This window comes from Myotis yumanensis, unplaced genomic scaffold, assembly GCF_028538775.1.
Source record: "Myotis yumanensis isolate MYYU_CA2020_CCGP unplaced genomic scaffold, mMyoYum1.0.hap1 SCAF_1, whole genome shotgun sequence".
NCBI classification, from domain to species: domain Eukaryota; kingdom Metazoa; phylum Chordata; class Mammalia; order Chiroptera; family Vespertilionidae; genus Myotis; species Myotis yumanensis.
In genome coordinates this window covers 74,614,793-74,638,928 of record NW_027223752.1, presented here as the reverse complement: position 1 = coordinate 74,638,928, position 24,136 = coordinate 74,614,793, and the positions used below count along the sequence as shown (strand labels likewise).

Genomic DNA, 24,136 nt, shown 5'->3' with positions numbered 1-24,136 from the left:
AATTTTTGACAATTTTAATATAATGTGTCTTGGAGAAGGCCTTTCTGGATTGAGATAATTAAGTGTTCTGTTTGCTTCCTGGATTCAAGGATCTAGCTCTTTCTATAGGTTTGGAAAGTTTTCATCAAATATTTGAATAGTCTGTCTATTCCCTTGTCCCTCTCTTCTCCTTCTGGTAAGCCTATTACTCTTTCTGATGAAGTCAGATAGTTCTTGTAGAGTTTTTTCATCTTTTGGGTTTTTTTGTTTATTTTTTGTTTTTTACTCTCAAATCTCTTTTTTCATCTGCATCATTTTTAGATTTCTATCATCAATGTCACCAATTCTTTCCTCCATCTTGTCAATTCTGTTTCCTAAGCTTGTTAATCATTCATCTCTTTTACTGAGTTCTTCATCTCCAGAATTTCTATTTGGTTCTTTTTTTAAAGTTTCGATCTCTCTGGTAAAGTATTCATTTTGTTCATTTATTTTATTTCTGAATTCATTAAACTTTCTGCATTTTCTTGTGTCTCATTGAATTTTTTTCAAAACTGAAATCTTGAATTCTTTGTCATTTAAATCACATATTTCTGTCTTTACATTTATTTTCTGGGGATTTTTCATTTTCTTTCTGAGCTACCTCATTACTTTGGTTATTTTAGGTATTTGATGGATTCCTTCTCTGTCTAGGCATCTGAGGGAATGATATTATTAAGAGTGGCATTCTCTAGTTGATAAGGAGAAGTCTTTCTTTTGTTTTCCACTTAGAGGTAATGAAGCACTGACGGTTTTTTAGTTTCTCTTGCACTGCTCTGGCTTCTGGGATTTCCTATAGCCATTTTATCTTTTTTCTGGGATCTCTGAGGGTAGTGAAAAATGCCCTTTATTTCCTAGGGAAGTTGGCATCTTCTTTGTGATCAGGTCTCATTGGTCTCAGGGCACCACACCCATGGGGGAATGTGCTGAGCACTGGGGTTCCAAGCTGTACCCTGCAACCAGCCTCTGCCAACAGCATAGCCACAATGAGTGGGAGTGAGATGAGCTGGGAGAGATCAGCTGGTACCTTTGTAGCTTTGTCTCCCCCCAGTAATGGTGACTGCCAGATATCACCTCTGTATCTTTACCCCCCCATCACAGGGATCAGCAGCAGCATGTGCCTACCACTCAGGGAAAAAAATACCTCCATTGTTCCAGTTCTCAGGGTTGAATACAATGTGCTCTGTAGCCCAGCACTCACCACTATAGCCTCTTCTGGGGCTCGCTGCAAGCTCTGAGAGGGTGAGGGGGAGCGAACTCTGGGTGGATGAAGGGAGATTGCCAGGTTCCTTGGCTTTGTTTTGCTGCCTGACAATGGCAGCTGCCAGACAATCACAGTAACCTCTGTGCTCTGTCTCCACCTGGGCCGTGGGTTTACACAGCGTGCACCGATCACTCTGGCAGAGCTCACAGTATCACCTGCTTCTCTAGGCTCAGGGAGTGCAGGCAGCAACCTGGTTCTTCCTCTTTCCCAAGACCCACAGTGAGCTACAGGCTGTGTCAGACAGTGGCACTGTCCACGCTTCTCCCTGCCTTCCTCCCTGGCTCACTCCCACTCACCCACCTTCAGAAGTTTCAGTGCACCTGTGTCTCAGGCATGTTTGTGTGTTGAGCAGGGAATCCTTTGTTGAATTATAGCTGTTTAAATTGTTGTAACTTTAAGGGGAGAGAATAGGGGAACCTCTCACACTGCCCTTCCTCTGATGTCACCAATGTTTGCACTCTTGAAAATGAATGCTTCGGTCCTATTGTGTGCTCAATGGCGTGATTTCCCATGGTAGCTCTTAAGCTTTCTAGTAGGCAATGGAGAATATTTGAGATGGGAAGGAGGGAAAGACTTAAGCCCTACCTGCTGGTGGAAACCTCTTGTGGCTCTGCACAGAGCTGGGCCCAACCATACGTGATGTGCCAGCTGCCTGGATAAAAGTACTCAATAAAAGTGTATTGCATGAGCAGATGTTTGTGAAAAATGTGTATGAGAAGCCATTCTCTTCAATGCACTAGGACAGTGGTCGACAAACTCATTAGTCAACAGAGCCAAATATCAACAGTACAGTAATTGAAATTTCTTTTGAGAACCAAATTTTTTAAACTTAAACTATATAGGTAAGCACATTGTTATTAACTCAATTAGGGTACTCCTAAGGCTTAGGAAGAGCCACACTCAAGGGGCCAAAGAGCCGCATGTGGCTCGCGAGCCGCAGTTTGCCGACCATGGCACTAGGAGATTGAGGGAAGCAAAGCTTCTGCAATCAGAGTGGAGCACTCTGGACGAAAAAGCTTGGGGGAAGAGCTCCATTGCTGGCTGAATTTGTAGAGCATGATTAAGAAATATAATTTCTTACGAATGAGAAATAAAAGGCTTGCTCCCAGAAAGAGGGATATTGATGAATTACAGGCCTACTAGATACCCCCTTTAGCCCAAAGTTTATTGATCTTAAGATAACTGGCCCTTGTTTATTTGGGGGCTGAACCTATAGGTCAAAGAAAGTGGAAATCTTAAGACTGGCCCAGTCAAAGAGGAACATTAACAGTTTGAACATGGACCTTGAAAAGGATATGCAGAGAATAGACGAAGCAAATCAGGAACTTCTCCTCAAAATCCACGAGAAAGAAGATGAGATTCAGAGGTGAGTGTGAGGGTTTCATATGGGAAACTCCCAATCCAAAAAGAGGGGAGAAGGGTGAAGAAGAGACACAATTAAACTTACCAGCTTGCTCTAGACACCTCTACTTTGTTTAGCTAAAACTTTCTTCTTCATTCTTGGGCATTTCTCTTTGGCTTGTGCCCTGAAATATAGTAAGTTTCTAGCAGATTTCTAAGAGACTAGGTGACATTTACCTGAGTAGAAAGAACATTGTGTGTTTGACTTGGAAAGCAGGGGAGTGTTACTTTTCCTACCTTTATTTTATTTTATTTTTAAATATATTTTATTGATTTTTTACAGAGAAGAAGGGAGAGAGATAGAGAGTTAGAAACATCGATGGGAGAGAAACATCGATCAGCTGCCTCCTGCACATCTCCTACTGGGGATGTGCCCGCAACCCAGGTACATGCCCTTGACCGGAATCGAACCTAGGACCTTTCAGCCCACAGGCCGATGCTCTATCCACTGGGCCAAACCGGTTTGGGCACTTTTCCTACCTTTAAAGTGAATCTGATTATAAGGATCCAGGAAAGAAGGGTTCTAAACTTGAGATCTGTATTTATTGTCATTGATGTACCCTTAAAACTGATATCTGTGTTTTATCAGTTCTGAAACTGTCAGCTTCTCACAGTCTGTGCTTGTGCCATTCAGGCTGGAAAGTGAGGTCACTCAGACCAGAGATTCGGCAGAAGATGAGGAGTGGGAGAAGGAAAACTGCACCACACTAGAAAGGGAAAGAGCCTTGCAGGAGCTGGAAGAAGAAACAGATAGACTTGTAAGCTAGGAGCTGGAGAGAGCTATTTGATAAGTTTTATTCCTCATCCTGTCCCTCATCAATTGTCAGAAAAGCTAGTCCTCCCTTTTTATATTCAAAGAAGAGTCAGCTGAAAAGTCATGTCAGACAAAGAACATAGTATATGCATAGCCCATGGACATAGACAAGTGTGGTGATGGCCAGAAGAAGGGGGTGTGGGGCTTGGGTGAAGGTGGGTAAAGGGGGGGGGGGGGTACAGGACAGCTGTAATAGTGTCATCAATAAATTTGAAAAAGAAGAACTAAAAGTATTTAATTAAAACAAAAAAAGTCATGGCAAAATGGGCTCATGCATGGAAAGGGATGTGTGGAAGGCAGAGTTTCTTTGATAACATTTAATATTGGTAGGCCCTACATGTGGGTGTCTCTGTCCCTGGAAAGTTGGTGTGTATATATTGAGATCAAACCACAGGTGCTTTATGAAGCAAGGTAGAGTTACTGCAGGATGGAGAAGAATCCACTGAATAAAGAAGGATGGTGGTATATAGATGCACACTTACACTCTACCTCTTTCAACAGGAAAGAAAGAATGAGACTCTGGTCCACAGTATAGAAGAACTTCAAAGAAAGGTGGGATGGAGTTCTGTGTTCCCCAGTGTCCCCACATCATTCCCAGTCATCAAAGAGGCAAGGAGGGAAAATCATTATAGAGGAACCCAGGTGTCAGGGAGGCCTGAGCTTGGGGGTGGGGGGGGGGGGGTGTACTACTCCTGCTACACTCTCCTAAGGCTGAGCTTCATGACCTAAATGCCATCAATTCTCCCTGGAAGCACCAGGTGAGAGCAGCGGGTGGGATATCCAAGGTATTCAGTGATCCCTTGGGTTCTTCATCTTACCACAAGAAAATGGATTCCAACAGACACTCTGTTGAACTAATTGACTGGAGCCTTTGCGGTGAAGTTAATTTTACTTTCAATAGAGGCTTTTAAAAAACAAATTCCAAGAATTCCCTTTCCCTTCTCCAGGCATTCCTCTACCCCAACTTCTACTCAGAGTTCAGTGGATTTCCTATGATTATCCTACTTTATGACCCATGCCTGCAACCCTGAGTGACACAAAATTGGGTTCAGGGAGTACTGGTGTTTTGAGTGGACTCTAGCACTGGTGGCTAAGACTAGTGAGAAGATGAAAGTAGAATTAAGGTGTTCCTGTGTATCCACCAAGGGACCATCTCCTGGCAGTTTGTTTGTTTGTTGTTATTGTTTTGTTAAACCTCACCTGAGGACATTTTTTCCACTGATTTTTATAGTGGAAGGGTGGGAGAGAGAGAGAGAAAGAGAGAGAGAGAGAGAGAGAGAGAGAGAGAGAGAGAGAGAAACATCGACATGAGAGAGACACATCGATTGTTACCTCCGATATACACCCTGACCTGGGCCAGGATTGAGCCATAACTGAAGTACATGTCCTTGACCAGAATCAAACCCACAACCCTTCAGACTGTGGGCTGCTGCTCTAACCACTGACCAAACCAGCTAGCGCTCTTGCAGTTTTTATCAAGACCAAGTTACTGGCCCCTACACATCAGAAAATGCCTTTCTCTTCTATAGCTTTTAATTTGATATATTTTTGTTTATTTAAAATGCTTTATTATTATTATTATTTGAAACCATAGCTTACAAGAAAATCACCTAAAGCAACCAGGTCTGAAAAGGGCAATCTAGAGGGAACCCCAGAAGAGTCAAAGGTAAACGAAAAAACTATTTTAAATGGGTTTGGGGTATGTGACCAGGAAATAAGCCTTCAAGTGGAAACAATTGTCAAGGTTGGAATGAATTGTTTGTAGTTTTAGTTGCTGTCAAGCTTAAGACAGAGCCACTGAATGCTGAATTCTCCTCTGCCGTTAGTAAGAATTTTCACTCAGAAGCTACATATTTTGTTCTCACTTCCATCAGGAAAAGTAGAACACAAATACATATATAACATTGGAGGTAAAGTCTGTAGTTTAAATCCTGGCCCCGGCATTTAGTACGGTTGATGTATGAAGTTGGGCAATTTAATCAGTTACTGCCAGCTTCGATTTGAAGATTGAATGAGGTTGTGTATATAAAAATTTGTGTGGATAAAATATTTCCCCCTTTTTTGGAGGGCAAAAACTTTAAAAAGACACATAATTTTAAGGTCATTATTTAAAAGTCTGACTGAAATATGTATGAATCCAGAGGCAGAACTAGGATTTGTGAGTCTACTATGCATTAGACAGTTCACACACCTTGTTAATAATTCCAATCCAGAAAGAATTTGTTCCATTGTTCACTTAAATATTTAGTAACCTACAATAGAATACTATGCAGCTGTAAAAAAGAAGGAGCTCTTACCCTTTGCAACAGCCTGGATGAACCTGGAGACTATTATGCTAAGCAAAATAAGCCAGTTAGCAAAAGACAAATATCACATGATCTCACTTATATGTGGAATCTAATGAACAAAATAAACTGACAAACAAAATAGGTCCAGAGGCATGGATGCATGGAACACATTTAACAGATCTCCGTGGGGAAGCGGATGGAGGGGCCAGGAAGTGAATAACCAAAGATACACATATATGCATAACCCATGGACACAGACAATAGTATGGGGAAGGCCTGGGATGGGGCAGGGGTTGGGTGGAGGGGAGCAAAAAAGGAGAAAATGGGGACTATCTATAATACTGACAACAATAAAAAGAAAAAAAATCCACCCTTCCATCCACATCTCAGAGTTTGCTTTATTTACTTGGCATGAAAAGGCTTTGTTATTTTCTGAGCATGGCAAAAGTATCCCCATTGTCAATATGATCTATATAGTGACCTCTACCTACTAAGCACATCACACAGGGCTTGGCATTTCTCTGATTTTGTTCCAAAGCTAAGTATCTGGGCACAACCACAACCATCTGATCAAAGATACAAGAAGAATTAAAGACTTATCTATTTTATTCAGAGAGCAGATAAAATTCTAAATACTTTCTGTAGAATTAGTCTTTGTCCTTGCCTTATCTAACTTCTCTTTGGTTTCTTAAACCCACACTTAAGCTCACACTGTATGTATGCAATCTCCAAAGATATGAACACACTAAAAATAGAAACAGAAAATGAAAGAGCAGGGAATGACTCCCCTATCTTCTGTTGGCCAATTAGTGTTGATGACCGAAAAAAACACAGGAAGTTCAAATCTACCAAGTAAACTTGCTTGGCCATGCTTATCCAGGAAATTCATCTGGAAAGGAAGGAATCTGGAGCCGGCAGGTATAGTGTACATTGGGAAGAAATTAGAGCTCAGGCTAGAAAGGATCATGAAGCCCCTTGACTTCCTTTGCTATATAACTACAGCAGTGAGGAGTTTCTTTCCTCTTCTCTCCAGGACAAGATTTTCTGACAGTAACCCAGACAGAATCTAGAGGTGACACTTTAAGTCTTGCTGTGCTGGCTATGTTAGGTGAGCTGAGCTGATAGACAATAGATAGAGAGTTCAAGGCATTGTCAGAACAATGGCTATTTTTTCCTGGCAATGATCAGCCCAGCCCTAAAGAGTTCTAGAGGATTATTAACTATTTGAATCATTCCCCTTTGCCCACCTGTGACTTAGAATTATCAGGTGATATCTCTAATTCTATGAAATATACAGCATTTCTTTTGCTTCTGGTCTTCTTTCATGTGGGTGATCAGTACAGCAGTTAATAGGATACTTGCTTCAACTCCTTGTGACTCAGATCATTGTCTTGAAAATATAGCCCTTAGCACATTTGATTGTCTGGCCCTGGATGTAATTGATTGGAAGGGAAAGGAACTGTTAGAAGAGTACAGATGTGAAATAATGGTACCTAGATGAAAGTGAGAACAATAGAGTTGAAAATAAAAGGAGGGATATGCAGTCATGACTGCTCTAGCTACAGAATATACCCCAACTGCATCCATTTCTCTCTATCTACTGCTACCACCCTTTTGCAAGGCACCATAGCCTTTCACACTATACTAGCCTCCTACCTAGTCTTCCTGCTTCTACTCTTACTCCTAAGCAATGTTCCACGTATAGAAAAGTCCTCTTTAAAAACACAAATCAGACTGTGTCTTTACTACTTCAAGATCTTTCCTGGCTTCTCACTGCAATTAGTATAAAGAATCAAACTAATTTTAGAAATTATAAAACCCCACATAATCTCATCTGTATCTAACATTCCTCACCTCATTTTCTTCTTACCAGTCTCTCCCATGTTCCAGCCACATAACTTCTCCATACACACCAAACTGTACTACTTCACAGTCTTGGCCCTTGCTGTAACTTCTGCATGGAACATATTTCTCCCAGATATCCATTTGTGTAATATTTATCACTTAGACATCAGCTAAAATAGCATCTCATCAGAGAGGCCTCAGCCAACCACCTCTAATAGCTCTTACACCATCACTCACTCTCACCACATTACTCTGTTTTCATTTCCTTCATAGCACTTATCATTATCATGTCGACTTATTTGTTAGGTCCCTCTACTAGAATGTCAGCTCTAAGAGGCAGAGAGCCTATCAATCCTACCACCCCTGTATCCTCAGTGCTCCCCCTGCCCCCTTCCTGTCACTCCAGCATAGTGGCCAATATAGAATTGGCTTTCAACAAATATTTAAGGAAGGAAAAGAGGGAAGAAGGGATGCAGAGAGGGAGGAGAAAGTGAGCAATGCATTTATAAAAGGGAAAGGAATAGTGAAATTTTTCAAGATTGATGTTTTCCCTAAGAGAAAAAACTAAAAAGGAAGCTGAGAATTGAAGTTTAGAGGTGAAGGCAGCACTGATGGATGGAAGAGGTCGAAAGTTTAGAAAAGCAGGTCCCCAGACAGCTGCAAAGGATGCTGGATGGTTTGGCTCCTCCATCAAAAAGACATCTGCAATCGTGCCTGGTGTACTCCAGCCACCTGTGGGATAACATTCGAGAGAGCATTTCAGAATGGGGTCCCCTCTGGTTTCCACTTTGCTGTATTACCAATCTCCTTTCTTTTCTACAGGCTAAGTTACAGCAGCTGGAAGCTTCCTGTGCTGACCAAGAAAAGAAGCTGACCAAGGTAACGGCAGGGATTTCAACGTCACTTCTCCCAAAGGAAGGGAAACTTGATCCTTGGTCAGACCATCTAATGCATTACTCAAATGACTGAGTTCGAATAGGATTCCAGATCCAGACCATAAGGGGGCCAAGGAGGAGAGGAAGAAACATTAATACAGTCCTCTAATACTTCCTTCTAACATTGCTACAGGGTACATTCCATAATCCATAAATTCAACATTAGTATCTATTCTTCTCCAACTGTTCCCAAGTATTTTCTGTTGGGATTGGAAAGTACTTACTGCTTGTTTATCCAAAAAGAAGACGAAGACGAAGAAGAAGAAGAAGAAGAAGAAGAAGAAGAAGAAGAAGAAGAAGAAGAAGAAGGAGGAGGAGGAGGAGGAGGAGGAGGAGGAGGAGGAGGAGGAGGAGGAGGAGGAAGAGGAGGAGGAGGAGGAGGAGGAGGAGGAGGAGGAGGAGGAGAAGGGGAAGAAGAAGAAGAAGAAGAAGAAGAAGAAGAAGAAGAAGAAGAAGAAAGAGAGGAGAGAGAGAGAGAGAGAGAGAGAGAGAGAGAGAGGAAGGAAGGAAGGAAGGAAGGAAGGAAGGAAGGAAGGAAGGAAGGAAGGAAGGAAGGAAGGGAAAGAAAGAAAGAAAGAAAGAAAGAAAGAAAGAAAGAAAGAAAGAAAGAAAGAAAGAAAGAAAGAAAGAAAGAAAGAAAAAGAAAGAAAGAAAGAAAGAAAGAAAGAAAGAAAGAAAGAAAGAAAGAAAGAAAGAAAGAAAAGAAAAGAAAAGAAAAGAAAAGAAAAGAAAAGAAAAGAAAAGAAAAGAAAAGAAATAAGTACATACATACAGCTAAAACACACTTAGAACAATTCACATTTGGGGTCTTGATGTAGAACAAAACAAGCATACTCTTGTTCTTAAAGCAATTTACTGAGAGAATTTTAAAACTGAATTTTGGCTTCTCAGGTAATGGAAGACTTTGCATTTGTGGTCCAGCTCTGTGAAGACCAGGCCCTCTGCATAAAGGTACAGCTCCTAAGTAAAGGGCTAGCAACGGGTTTGTTAAGGCACAGGATGAAATGTAACCAGGCTTTTCAAAGAATACTATCTCGAACAATTTTAACTCTTCAGGGTGGTATTACAAAAGACTTCAGGGCCCTCGAATCACCACCACTAATATAGTTCTATTACTGCCATGGTCTCCCAACCTCTGTGCTCTTAAATTAATAATGAGCACTCTGCCTCTTTATAATCCCTGTTACCCCAAGGTGCTGCCCAATGGTGAAGTATAGTGAGAGATCAATAGTGGTGGGGTGGGGGTGGGGGTGAGGAAAGCAGACGAAGGGGCAATAGGAATACCAAACATTCATGTTACAATGTAATAATACATGCTTATTATGATTAGCAAAAGCATAAAGCTTCTCATTAGTAACTGTGGTTTCTTTTCTTTCCCTTTGAAGAAGTACCAGGAAACTTTGAAGAAAATAGAAGAAGAATTAGAGACTCGGTTCCTTGAGAGAGAAGTGTGAGCTTTGGCAAACAAAGGAACATCCTGGTTTTAGTGGTAACTCCATCTCAGCCTGGGTCAGAGCAAACATTTCTCTGACCAGTTCTTAGTTGGAACGGAGGGTGCCCCAACATCACAGCGTTCCCCTGTCAGTGATCTGGTGGACCTCCATTTAAACCACACCAACATCAAAGTGCAGGTCCTTCTCCCATGCTTCTTAAAAGACTTGAGAAACACATCTCCCCTTATAATTTCATCATATTATTAATTATTCAAGTTTATATTAAGGTCAAGAACATATGCTTTAGAAAGGGTTATTGGTCAGTCACCTTGATAAGTAGGACATTCCTTATATATTACAGAAAATGCCTTAAAACTTAGTACCATCCTTACTTCCTCCAAATATATGGAAATGAAACCAAATGGGATAAAAATGAAACTAATCCCTAGAAACACATTAAATCTATCATAGTATAAAACTCAAACTCTATTAAACTATGAAAATTAAAAATTAGAAATGAGGGGCTGTGATGGAGGTGGAAGAGGATATAAGAGGGATACGTGGTGATGGGGGGGAAATAAAATTTAAAAAATAGAAATGATAGAGAGTTAGGCGGTTGGAAGATGGCGGCGATATAGGCAGACGCGTCCCAGGTCTTGTCCCGGAGCAAACGGAGTAAGCAGCTGAAACTAATAACACCCACCCCGAATTGGCAAATTTACTCAGCTGGTGAGACGGCTTGCAGCCTGGAAGGGCAGACCTCCCCTGGAAAGGTTAAAAACCAGGGATCTGGGCAGGAAAGTTTGCCAGACCTGAGCCCAGAGGGTCGGAGGGAGACCGCATGGCAGACAGCCGCGTCTCTTGGGACAGACACAGACCCTGACCAGGGTAAGGAGTTCCGCGGGTTTGCTGGCGCCAGGAGATTTGAGATTTGGATTTTGTGATTGCGGAGAACTGAGACTAAAGGGGGCATCCTGAGGAACTGATCAGACCATGCAGTGCCCATAAGAGAGGAGCGTTTCCCAGACCGATCCAAGCAACAGCAGCCCCCTGAGCACCGCAGCCTCCTGATCACCACAGCCTCCTGATCACCACACCCTCTGTCTGTGGAACAGCAACTGTACTTGAAGCCTCCCCCTACCAGCCAGAAGAGCCAACACAGCTGTGAACAACACCCACCAGAGGAGCTGCTGCCAACTGGAAAGCAGCTGCTACTGCAACCATCTGAGCAGCAACCACAACCCAAGGAGCCCCTGCCACCCAGGGAGCAGCCACTGAACATCTCAACATCTACATATGTCAGCGAGATCAAACATGGGTAGGCAAAGAAACCCCCAAAGGAAAGAAAAGGAGGACTCCCCAGAAAAGCAGCTAAGTGAGACAGAGATATGCAACATGACGGAAAAAGAATTCAGAATAAGGTTCCTAGAGTACATGCACCACATGTTCAAGAAGCAAGAAGAAACAGATGAAAAACTCAACTACTTATGCAAGAAGCTAGAAGAAACAGATGAAAAAAATCAACAACTTAAGTAAGTCCCAAGAAGAAATGAAGAGTGACATAGCTTCAATAAAAAACTCCATTGAAAGTATCAACAGTAGACTGGGAGAAGCGGAGGACCGAATTAGTGAATTAGAAGACAAGGAAGCAAAACACACTCAAACTGTATGGCAAATGGAGAAAAAAATTAAAAGACAGGAGGAGAGCCTAAGGGAGCTTTGGGACAACATGAAACGAAACAACATACGAATAATAGGGGTGCCAGAGCAACAGAAAGACGAACATGGATTAGAAAACCTATTCGAAGAAATAATATCAGAAAACTTCCCTGAGGTGGGGAAGAAAAAAGTCACACAAGCCCAGAGAGTTCCAAACAAGGTGAACCCGAAAAGACCCACACCAAGACACATCATAATTACCATGGCAAATGTTCAGGATAAAGAGAGAATCTTACAGGCTGCAAGAGAGAGACGGAAAGTAACATACAAGGGATCTCCCATTAGATTATCAAATGATTTCTCAACAGAAACACATCAGGCCAGAAAAGAATGGACGGAAATCTACAAAGTGATGCAAAGCAAAGGACTGAATCCAAGAATACTCTATCCAGCAAGGCTATCATTCAAAATTGAAGGGGAAATAAGAAGCTTCACAGACAAAAAAGGGCTAAGGGAGTTTATCACCACCAAGCCAGCCATGCAAGAAATGCTAAAGGGACTGGTGTAAAAAGAAGAAATATCAAGCTCAGAAAGAAAACAGCCACATACACACACACAAAAAAGAAATGGCTACAAACAAATACCTTTCAATAATAACTTTAAATGTAAATGGACTAAATGCTCCAACCAAAAGACATCGAGTGGCTGAATGGATAAAAAAACATGACCCATACATCTGCTGTCTACAAGAGACCCACCTCATTAGAAGGGACTCACACAGACTGAAAGTGAAGGGATGGAAAAATATCTTTCACGCAAATGGAAAGGAAAAGAAAGCTGGGGTAGCAATACTTATATCTGACAAAATACATCTCAAAGTGAAGGCCATAACCAGAGATAAGGAAGGCCACTTCATAATACTAAAGGGATCAATACAACAAGAAGATATAACCCTGGTAAACATATATGCACCCAATGCAGGAGCACCCACATACATAAGAAAACTTCTGGAAGATATCAGGGGAGAGATCGACAACAATACAATCATAGTAGGGGACTTTAATACACCACTGACATCACTGGATAAATCCACTAGACAAAAACTCAGCAAAGAAACAGCAATCCTAAATGACTCACTAGATCAGATGGACTTAATTGACATCTTCAGAACACTTCACCCCACAGCTGCGGAATATACATTCCTCTCAGGTGCTCATGGGACATATTCAAAAATAGACCACATATTGGGTCACAAGCAAAGTCTCCACAAATTCAAGAAGATTGAAATCATAAAAAGCTTCTTCTCAGACCACGATGGCATAATGTTAGAAATAAACTACAATAAAACCAACCCAAAATACTCAAACACTTGGAAGCTGAATAGCATGTTATTAAATATTGATTGGGTTACCGATGACATCAAAGAAGAAATTAAAAACATCCTGGACACTAATGACAATGAAAACACAACAATCCAAAACCTCTGGGACACAATGAAAGCAGTCCTGAGAGGAAAGTTTATAGCTCTACAGGCCTATCTCAAAAAACAAGAAAAAATGGTAGTCAATCATCTAACTCTACAACTCAAAGAATTAGAAAGAGAGCAACAAGAAAACCCCAGAGTGAGCAGAAGGAAGGAGATAATAAAGATTAGAGCAGAAATCAATGAAATAGAGACCAAAAAAACAATACAGAAAATCAATGAAACCAAGAGCTGGTTCTTTGAAAGGATAAACAAGATTGACAAACCCCTAGCCAGGCTCACCAAGAAGCAAAGAGAGAGGTCCCAAATAAACCAAATCAGAAATGATAGAGGCGAAATAACAACAGACCCCACAGAAATACAAATGATTGTTAAACAATACTACGAGCAACTCTACTCCAACAAACTGGACAACCTGGAGGAAATGGACAAATTCCTAGAAAAATACAACATTCCAAAACTCAATCAGGAAGAATCTAAAAACCTCAATAGGCCAATAACTATGGAAGAAATTGAAGCAGTCATCAGAAAGCTTCCAGCAAACAAAAGCCCAGGGCCAGACGGCTTCACAGGGGAGTTCTACCAAACATTCAAGGAAGAACTAAAACCTACCCTCCTCAGACTACTACAAAAAATTCAAGAGGAAGGAACGCTTCCAAGCTCATTCTATGAAGCCAGCATCACCCTAATACCAAAACCAGGTAAAGACATCACAATGAAAGAGAATTACAGGCCAATATCCCTCATGAACATAGATGCCAAAATCCTCAACAAAATCTTAGCAAATCGGATCCAGCAGTACATCAGAAGGATCATACACCATGACCAAGTAGGATTCATCCCAGAGATGCAAGGATGGTACAACATCCGTAAATCAATAAATGTGATACATCACATAAACAAATTGAAAGAAAAAAACCACATGGTCATATCAATTGATGCAGAAAAAGCATTCGACAAAATCCAACACCCATTTTTGATAAAAACTCTCAGAAAGGTGGGAATAGAAGGATCATACCTCAACATAATAAAAGCCATATATGACAGGCCCACAGCCAACATCATACTCAATGGACAAAAACTAACACCATTTCCCCTAAGAACAGGAACAAGACAGGGATGCCCACTTTCACCACTCCTGTTCAACATAGTACTGGAAGTATTAGCCATTGCAATTAGGCAAGAAGAAGGAATAAAAGGCATCCAAATTGGAAAAGAGGAAGTAAAACTGTCCTTATTTGCAGATGACATGATATTATACATACAAAACCCTAGAGATTCCATCAAAAAGCTACTAGACTTAATACATGAATTTGGCAATGTAGCAGGATACAAAATTAACCCCAAGAAATCTGAGGCATTTCTATACACCAATAGTGAACTTTCAGAAAGGGAGATCAGAAAAACAATCCCATTTACCATCGCACCAAAAAAATTAAGATACCTAGGAATAAACTTAACTAAAGAGGTTAAAAACCTCTACTCAGAAAACTACAGGACGTTGAAAAAAGAGATAGAGGAAGACATAAACAGATGGAAGAACATACCATGTTCTTGGATTGGTAGAATCAACATCATTAAAATGTCCATACTACCCAAAGCAATCTATACATTCAACGCACTTCCCATTAAAATACCAATGGCCTTCTTCACAGATCTAGAACGAACTCTCCAAAAATTCATCTGGAATAAAAAAAGACCCAGAATAGCTGCAACGATCCTGAGAAAGAACAAAGTAGGTGGGATCTCAATGCCAGATATCAAGCTGTATTACAAAGCCACTGTTCTCAAAACTGCCTGGTACTGGCACAAGAACAGGCATATAGATCAGTGGAATAGAATAGAGAGTCCAGAAATTAGCCCGAACCAATATGCTCAATTAATTTTTGACAAAGGAGGCATGAACATACAATGGAGCCAAGATAGTCTCTTCAATAAATGGTGTTGGGAAAATTGGACAGACATATGCAAGAAAATGAAACTAGACCACCAACTTACACCATACACAAGAATAAACTCAAAATGGATAAAGGACTTAAATGTACGACAGGAAACCATAAAAATTCTAGAAGAATACAAAGGCAGCAAAATCTCAGACATATGCCAAAACAATTTCTTCACTGATACAGCTCCTAGGGCAGTTGAAACTAAAGAGAAACTGAACAAATGGGACTACATCAAAATAAAAAGCTTCTGCACAGCAAAAGAAACCATCAACAAAACAACAAGAAAACCCACCTCGTGGGAAAACATATTTGCCAACGTCATATCTGATAAGGGCTTAATCTCCAAAATTTATAGGGAACTCATACAACTTAACAAAAAGAAGATAAACAATCCAATCAAAAAATGGGCAAAGGATCTAAATAGACACCTTTCAAAAGAGGACATTCAGAAAGCCAAGAGACATATGAAAACATGCTCAAAGTCACTAATCATCCGAGAGATGCAAATCAAAACAACAATGAGGTACCATCTCACACCTGTCAGAATGGCCATCATCAACAAATCAACAAACGACAAGTGCTGGAGAGGATGTGGAGAAAAAGGAACACTTGTGCACTGCTGGTGGGAATGCAGACTGGTGCAGCCACTATGGAAGGCAGTATGGAGGTTCCTCAAAAAATTGGAAATGGAACTCCCATTTGACCCTGTGATCCCACTCCTAGGAATATATCCCAAGAAACCAGAAACACCAATCAGAAAGGATATATGCACCCAGATGTTCATAGCAGCACAATTCACCATAGCTAAGATCTGGAAACAGCCTAAGTGCCCATCAGTAGATGAATGGATTAGAAAGCTGTGGTACATCTACACGATGGAATACTATGCTGCTGTTAAAAAGAAGGAACTCCTACCATTTGCAACATCATGGATGGAACTGGAGAGCATTATGCTAAGTGAAACAAGCCAGTCAATGAAGGAAAAACACCACATGATCTCACTCATTCATGGATAATAAAGACCATTACAAACTTTTGAACAATAATAGATACAGAGGCAGAGCTGCCTCAAACTGATTGTCAAACTGCAGTGGGAAGGCCAGAGAGAGTTGGGGGACAGGAGGGAGGGGAGTAAGAGATCAACCGAAGGACTTGTATGCATGCATATAAGCATAACTAATGGACATAAGACACTGGGGGGTAAGGGAGGGTAGGGGTTTGTCAAGGGGGGGGGGGGAAAGGATACTTATGTAATACCCTTTGTAATACTTTAAGCGAAAAATTAAAAAAAAAAAAAAAAAATAGAAATGATAAATAAGGGTCTAACTGGTGAGAAACCCAAACCGAAAATCTCACTTCCATTTCTTGACCCTCTTTATAAGTCAAATCTAAAGTTAGTCAAGAAGTATTTCTATTTATTAAATAGTTTGGAATCTTGGGAATCAAAAGAAGGAGACCAAAACTGCATTCGGCCTCTGAATAGCCCAAATACACACTGTGGCCTGGGGGTAAGGGCACCAGGACTTGGAGATCCTCGCCTCTAAAGGACACCTTCAAGATGGCCCAACTTCTTCCTGAGCATTAGCTATGGCCTGGCTTCTAAGCTAAGATCCTAGAACAGGGCTGCCCAAGAGAACTTTCTGTGCTATCCAATAGGTCGAACCTAGTCACCTACTGAGTTGTCACTGAGGAAATGTTTTTAAATTAATTTACATGTAAATATCTACATGTAGCTACAATAGTGGACAGTATAGCTTTAGGATCTAAAATTGTTTTTAAATAATCACAGTGTGAATATTGGAGTGTACTTTACTCAATCCCTATTTTGGTTCTTTTCCCCAAGATCAAAAGTCTTGAGCATGAGCTCTGCAAGCAAAAAGTATAACAGCCGAAATAATAAGGTAAGCACTCCGCTGCGCCTCAGCTTCTCTCAGTGCCATTGCCTCTCAAAGGAGTTTCCTAAATACCACCAGCCACCAATCATCTACCAATCTTCCCATGTGTATTTTCCAAGAACAGTACCAGACATCATTCCAAGACATTCCAAATCTAAGCAAGCAAAGAGGACGCTGAAGAACAATTGTCTTCCTTCTTTTTGTAGACACACAAATGACATGTTCTGAAAGAAACTAGCCTTAGACCTAAGGGAAAGCAGAATGGGAGCAAGAAGGAACATATAACTGAGGGTACGCTCTATGGAGAGGAGGCCAGCACATGACACATACACCACTCATTCCTTCCATCTCCCACAACCACATACTCTTTCCTGATGACCCCAACATGGTCCTGAATCTTTTACAACACAGAGTATCAGGCATCTCCCACGGTCTAATCAGAGTTGGCCTGAGTTAAAACATAGGAAGTCATTGCTTCTTTATGTCTATTTATATTTAACATCATGATGTCACCAGAATATACTAGCATGCAAATGTCTGAAAGAAATAGGATTGGATATAAAGCACCAGGCCTCTTGGCCCATGTGACATCTTGTAGCAGCAAGTACATAGGACAAAAAAATAAACTTTTAGACTTTGCTTTTGTAATTTATATTGGCTTTAGAGCCAAGGTTGGCATTCACCAGAAATGTTATGTTGTTGAGACATATGGTCTTTATAATCTAAGAAAAAAGAACTTAATCTGTTCCTTATAAACAAGTATCAATAATTAACCATTGAGCCCGAGTGGGTGTGGTTCAGTGATTGAGTGTCCACCTATGAACCAGGAGGTCACAGTTCGATTCCTGATCAGGGCACATGCCCGGGGTTGTGGGCTCTATCCCCAGTAGGGGGCGTGCAAAAGGCAACCAATCAATGATTCTCATCATTAATATTTCTATCTCTTGCTCTCTCACTCTCCCTTCTTCTCTCTGAAATGAATAAAAACATATTTTAAAATAATAATAATAATCAACCATTGATTGCCCTTGTTTAGATTCTCCAGATGTTTAGATATATGTTAGACAATGTTCACGGTGGCCATGGTTCCCTTTGTCCTGAACAAGTGACTCTGGCCCCAAGCTTGCATACCCTCAGCAAACAAAAGTGAAATTAACCTCTCTAGAACCAAGCTTGGCATGCTCCCTGATGTGTCTCACCATTTACTACCAGTGGCTAGCAGTGTTCCCTCTGACCACCTATCAGAGGAAAACAGTTGTCTTTATCAAGATTATCAATCCCATGATGGCTTGCTGACCTATGATGTTTGAGCAATCTTTATAGAGAGGCTGCCTGTGCAACTGGCCAGCTAGCATGCCTCTTGATCTCATTCCAGCTGTAACCAAATCTGTAACCCAGAAAGTTTCTAATTCCTGTTCTGTGAGCCTCACTTCCCTCACTTTGAACGATTATAATTTCTGTACATATTTTTATTTTAAAAGTTAAAAGTAAAGTGAAATAACTAAGAAAATATTTTAGAATAGAGATACCACAGAAATTCAGGATCTATCCTCACCTTTACATTTTTATAACTTTTAAAATTTATCCCTTTGAATAAGTTTGTATGGTTTTCAAAGCCTGTAACTTCTCTAAGGATTACTGGCTAAGGAGAAGGTGAGGGTGCACCTGAAAGAGCCCAGAATCAGAACACCTGGTCTCTAGGAACACTGATCTTCGGCAACATGCTTTACCTTTCTATGCCTTCATTTATTCCTATCAGTATGTAAAAAGCAAACATAAAATTTTATTTTTTATCTTTAAAGTTTTTATTTGTTGCCCTAGCCTGTGCGGCTCAGTGGTTGAGCATTGCCCCATGCACCTAAAGATCAACAGTTCTATTCTAGGTCAGGGTGTATGCCCAGGTTGTGGATTCACTCCCCAGTCAGGGTGCATGTGAGAAGCAACTGATCAATGTTTCTCTCTCTCTCTCTCTCTCTCTCTCTCTCCCTCTCTTTCTCTCCCCTTCTTCTTTTCTCTCTCCCCCTCTTCCTCTCTAAAAATCAATAAAAACATTTTTAATATTCCATCTATCTATTTATGCATATTAAAATATAAGATATTACCTAAATACTGTGTAACATTAACTAATGTTCACTGAATATTATTCACAAACATATTGCCATCACAAAATATTATTTGACAGTGATGGTAGCTTCCAGAAATTGCTTATCAATATTCCTTCTTCTTCCAGGTTAAATCTCTCCAAAATAAGGGAATATGGTTCTGTAAAAGGTAAGTAAATATCTTTGAGTACACTTCCTGGAAAACTGGGAGTTATGCTTAGCCATCCTGGCAGAAAGCAAAGTCTAGACAAGGAGAACCTTGTATAGACACACACATACACAAACAGTTAAGTCAACAAACTAATGTCATTGATGACTACATTTCTCAGTTCTAATGTTATGACTTCTTTGTTCAAAGGCAATTACTAATCTCAACTTTCCAATATTAGAAAATCATGGCATAATGGCCATCAGAAACAAGAATCATCTAAAACAGATACAGCAAATCTCCTCTTACTCCATTTTGCCTTTAACAATTTGAATTATCTTGATGTATCTAGCTCCCCAGTAGCATCAGTAGATTGAAAATGGGGAGATCTTCATGCTTCTGTGGTTCATAAGCAGGATGAATGGGTTTTCATGCTATTTTGTACAATATTCCTCCCTCAAACCTTGTTACAATGTCAGTACATTACCCCTCTGACATGGAAAAAATAGAAATGGGAGAGAACTTCTAAATGCAAGTATACCACTGCCTAACAGCAAATAAAAGAGAAAAATGACTATGAAAAGAGATAGCACCTAACACTATCCAGCACATAAAAATTGCTCAAAAAATACTTGTCAAACTAAATAAGAACTCAAGATTCAAACAACTGAGTAGATATTATTAGTTCTGATAGCAAAGTGAAATTGGTATTCATGAAGCCCTTGCATTTCCAAGAAAAGGTCAAATTGTGTTCAATATAATCTGCTTAAGAAAGTGTAGAGAAACATATATTCAAAGTGGTTTGAAATAGGATGTAAAAAGTGTTCCATCAAAATAGTTAACATAAAATTATTGGTACTTAAAGGTCAGCTTCAATTGTCTGGAAATTTTCATACCAGATAAGTGATGCATTACTTTTGATATCTCTAAATATAAAGTTTCCTGGACAACTAGCAGAATTTCTTCACCGATACTTTGATACCAGTACCCAGCCTGGAATTGTCTGCACAATTTATAATAGCTAAGATCTGGAAACAGCCCAAGTGCCCATCAGTAGATGAGTGTATTAAAAAAGCTGTGGTACATTTACACCATGGAATACTATGCAGCTATAAAAAAGAAGAATCTCTTACCCTTTGAGACAGCATGGAGGGTCCTGGAGAGTATCATGCTAAGTGAAATAACTCAATCAGAGAAATACAAGTACCACATGATCTCACTTATATGTGGAATCTAATTAACAAAATAAACTGATGAATGGAATGGATCCAGAGACATGGAAGCATGGAACAGAATGTAGAATCTCAGAGAGAAGGTGGGGGAGGGCAGGTAGGAGAGAGGTAATCAACCAAAGACCTTGTATGCTTATATGCATAATTCATGGTCACAGTCAGTGGGATGGTGAGAGCTTGGGGCAGGGGGTAGGGCTGGAGGGGGTCGGTGGGGGAAAAAAGGGGGACATATGTAATACTTTCAACAGAGAGTTGGTATCCTCTCTGTTGAGAACCTCACAACATCCTACTAGTCTAGTTCATCACATCAAACTATAAATGTCTTTCCTCTAGTTCTGCTCTGACATCCTGTGGAGCACTGACTCAAGAGATAAGAAAGCTAGGTTATTCCTAGGATTTTCCCTGGAAATGTCATCCCTGAGATGTCATCGCAAAACCTTCTCATGAATGTTATATCCAGCTTCAGGGAGAGTGTTGGGAAGAGGCTTGGAAAGGGCTTCTGATTCTAATTCTGACCAAGATGCTGTGTTAGAATGGATCCTGGATCCTGTCACCAAGATTAACTCTACAGGAAAACATTACAAGCTGGTGGGAAAGACTGTTTTTGACTGTGGGTGAAAGTGGGTAGTGAACTTGTCCTGGGGCAGGAGGAAGCCCAGCACAGGTAGATAAGGGTAATACAAAAACAAACAAGAACAATGGAAGTTTCCTCCTGCAAATCATATTAAAACCACAGGTGCAAAATAATACGTCAGTTAAAGAAGAAATAAAGAATACATAGTGAAATTTATAAAAATTTATCAGGAAATATTAAAGGTAACATGAGTGAAAAAAGAGAAATATCATAGTTATGGATAGGAGGCCTTAACATCATAAAGATATCAATTGTCTCCAAGTGATTAATAGAGTCAATTCAACTCCAAACTCCCCAAAATATTTTTCATGTACTTGAATAAAGTTCTAAAAAAATACTGTATATGGGAGAGTAAGGATTTTAGAAAAACCTGGGCAATTTTAAAGAAGAGCAAGGAGTGGGGAACATGCCCTTCCAGCAATTACTATGAAGCTACAGCAATTATGATTGTGCAGTATTGTCACAGGACTTAGAAAATTGACCAATGAAATAAAACAAAAAGTTCTGAAACAGTTCACTTATAGAACGTTGATATGTGAAGCGATTGTATGTCAGTGGGGAAAGGAAGAATTTTTCTATAAATATGGTGAGGAGAAAATGGTTATCCAGATTTATAAAATAAGATCAGATTACTACTGTACAGTATATACAAAAAGCAAGTCCAGATGTGTTAAGGATTTAAATGTCAAAAAAACAAACAAACAAAAATGGGCATTATCTACTGCCGCAAAAAAAAAAAAGAGAGAGAGAGAACTCATGGACATGGACAGCAGTGTGGTGATTGTGGGGGTGGATGGAAGTGGAAGAGGGCATAGAGGGGATAAATGGTGATGGCAAAAATAAAATAAAATAAAATAAATAAAACAAAACAAAATAAATATTTCCAAAAGAAAAAAAAATGACTCCAAAACTTAGTGGCTTCAAACAATGAACATTTGTTTTTTCACAGTTTCTATGGGTCAGAAATTTGTGAACCACCTAGCTGATGGTTCTAGCTCAGGGCCTCTTAGGAGGTTATAGTTAAGATGTTGGCCAAAGTCATTGAAGGCTTAGCTGGGACTAGGGGGTCAACATTTAAGGCAATTTATACACACACCTGGCAAAGTTTGTTGGTTATTGGCAAGAGATCTTAGTTCCTCGTCTTGTGGACCTCTCCCAGGGCTGATTGTGTGTCCTCCCAGCATGACTGCTGGTTCCCTCCTAAGAGTAAAGAGGAAGCTGCACTGTCTTCAGCATGCAGTCTAGGAAGTCACACACTGTCACTTCCACAATATTCTCTTCTTTTGAAACAAGTCATTGAGTCCAGTCAGCATTCCAATGGAGGGGAATCTCTTGAAGGGAAAAATATCAAAGAATTTGTGGACATATTTTTAAACTACCATAAACTCTTAATAAAATAGTGTCTGTTAGGTCTTCAGGTAGGGAATGATTTTATTTTTTAAACAAGACACAAAAAGCACTGATTCTAATTAAAGAAAGGGCTGATAAACTAGACTTTATTAAAATTAATAATTTTTGTCCTTTCATACGTTAGAGCAAGTGAAAGTTATAGAGGGAAGATACTAAAATACACACAGTGGAAAAGGATTCATATCAGATATAAAGGACTCCTATAATTAATAAGAAAGCCCAGACAACCTACTAGGTCAACAGGCAAGAGAAAGCACATAAGACCAATAAGCCTATGATCAGATGTTCAGCATCATTGTTCATCAGAAAAATAAAAACCGAGACTATGCTAAGGCATTACTTTACATCCATTTGATTGGCCAATTTTTTAAAATTTGATCATATTAAGTGTTGGGGAGGATGCAGATTCACAAAAAAAATATATCTTGCTGGTGGGGTATAATTTGGTACCACTACTTTGTAAAATAATTTTTGGAAACAAAAAGAAAGGAAGGAAGGAAGGAAGGAAGGAAGGAAGGAAGGAAGGAAGGAAGGAAGGGAGGAAGGAAGGAAGGGAAGAAGGGAGGGAGGGAGGGAGGGAGAAAGAAAGAAAGAAAGAAAGAGAGAAAGAAAGAAAGAAAGAAAGAAAGAAAGAAAGAAAGAAAGAAAGAAAGAAAGAAAGAAAGAAAGAAGGAAAGTTTCAGACAGTGAGAAATGCTAGAACAAAGTAAGACCCAGTGATAGGAGAGAGTAGCTATGGGTAGGGGCTGCCTTTATAAGGGATTGTTGAGAATAAAAGCAACAATGAGTGGGAGACATCTGACTACCCAGAAGAAGCTAGACATGGCTTTACATATGACTTACTATTTTGTTCCAGGTTTTCTAACCTCTGGTTAACAGTTTCTTGGCTTTCTCTTTTCAGGATTTTCCGATACTCCTTTTTCATCACCCTGTTTTTCATCAGACTTCTGGGCTACTTGTTTTTCCATATAAGTTTTATAAATCCAGATGTACTTATCAACGTACTGCCCAAGATACTGAGCAGGGGCATCTTGTGGAAGCTAAGAAGCTTCCTGTTTCCATCTCTCACACTTGAGACAGAGGACATGCTACCCCACTGACCCCCAGGAAATATCCTTGAGCCAAAGAAGCAAGTGGTGTCCGTCTAGGAGACAGAACTTGAGGAGGGAAAAGGTTTTCTTCCGTTTTCCCCTTGAGGTTTGCCTACCTGATTACCCTTCCTCCCCATGCTGTCTTTCCAAGATTGACCTTGCCCAGTAAAGAGCTCTGTCAATAGATGTCTGTGGCTCTATGGATAAACTAAACAGTAACAGACAGTAAACGAACTAGACCATTTTTAGGATAATATCATGGAGGCTGAGCAAAGTTAGAGTTTATCAATTCTTCTAGTGAATGTTCACAATCTTCGAAACTGGATCCCTGCTATGCAGAATATTGCTTACTACTTATATTAGCACTCTTTGGTTGCGAGTCACCTTCGCTTAGCTGATTTATATCAAAAAATATTATTGCCTCGTGGAACTAAAAATCTGGGGCTTCAGGCATGGTTGGATCCAGAAGCCTCAAAGCAATGTTATTGGGTTTCGTCTCTCTCCTCTCTCTTTGAATGGGCGTTCTCCTCTTTGAGACAAG

At 40.1% G+C, this 24,136-nt stretch overlaps 1 protein-coding gene and 1 non-coding gene across 3 annotated transcripts in view; both read left to right on the top strand.

Moving 5' to 3' along the window:
• TMCO5A (transmembrane and coiled-coil domains 5A) overlaps positions 1–23,604 on the top strand; it is a 31,071-nt gene extending 7,467 nt beyond the window's left edge. Inside the window, exons 2-11 of one of the 2 annotated variants that reach the window (XM_070405182.1) lie at positions 2,496–2,645; positions 3,315–3,438; positions 3,996–4,046; positions 5,089–5,160; positions 8,450–8,506; positions 9,454–9,513; positions 9,948–10,012; positions 16,927–16,984; positions 19,209–19,249; positions 23,406–23,604. In XM_070405182.1, coding sequence (XP_070261283.1) covers positions 2,496–2,645; positions 3,315–3,438; positions 3,996–4,046; positions 5,089–5,160; positions 8,450–8,506; positions 9,454–9,513; positions 9,948–10,012; positions 16,927–16,984; positions 19,209–19,249; positions 23,406–23,604 — 877 coding nt within the window. Of the gene's footprint in view, positions 1–2,495; positions 2,646–3,314; positions 3,439–3,995; positions 4,047–5,088; positions 5,161–8,449; positions 8,507–9,453; positions 9,514–9,947; positions 10,013–16,926; positions 17,038–19,208; positions 19,250–23,405 lie in introns of both variants that reach the window. The other variant, XM_070405172.1, reaches the window with a different exon arrangement.
• On the top strand, positions 19,622–19,725 carry LOC139001488 (small nucleolar RNA U13). Its single transcript, XR_011470055.1, has one exon. It is a non-coding gene; the product is annotated as a small nucleolar RNA U13 (small nucleolar RNA).
• Positions 23,605–24,136: the final 532 nt, after the last annotated feature.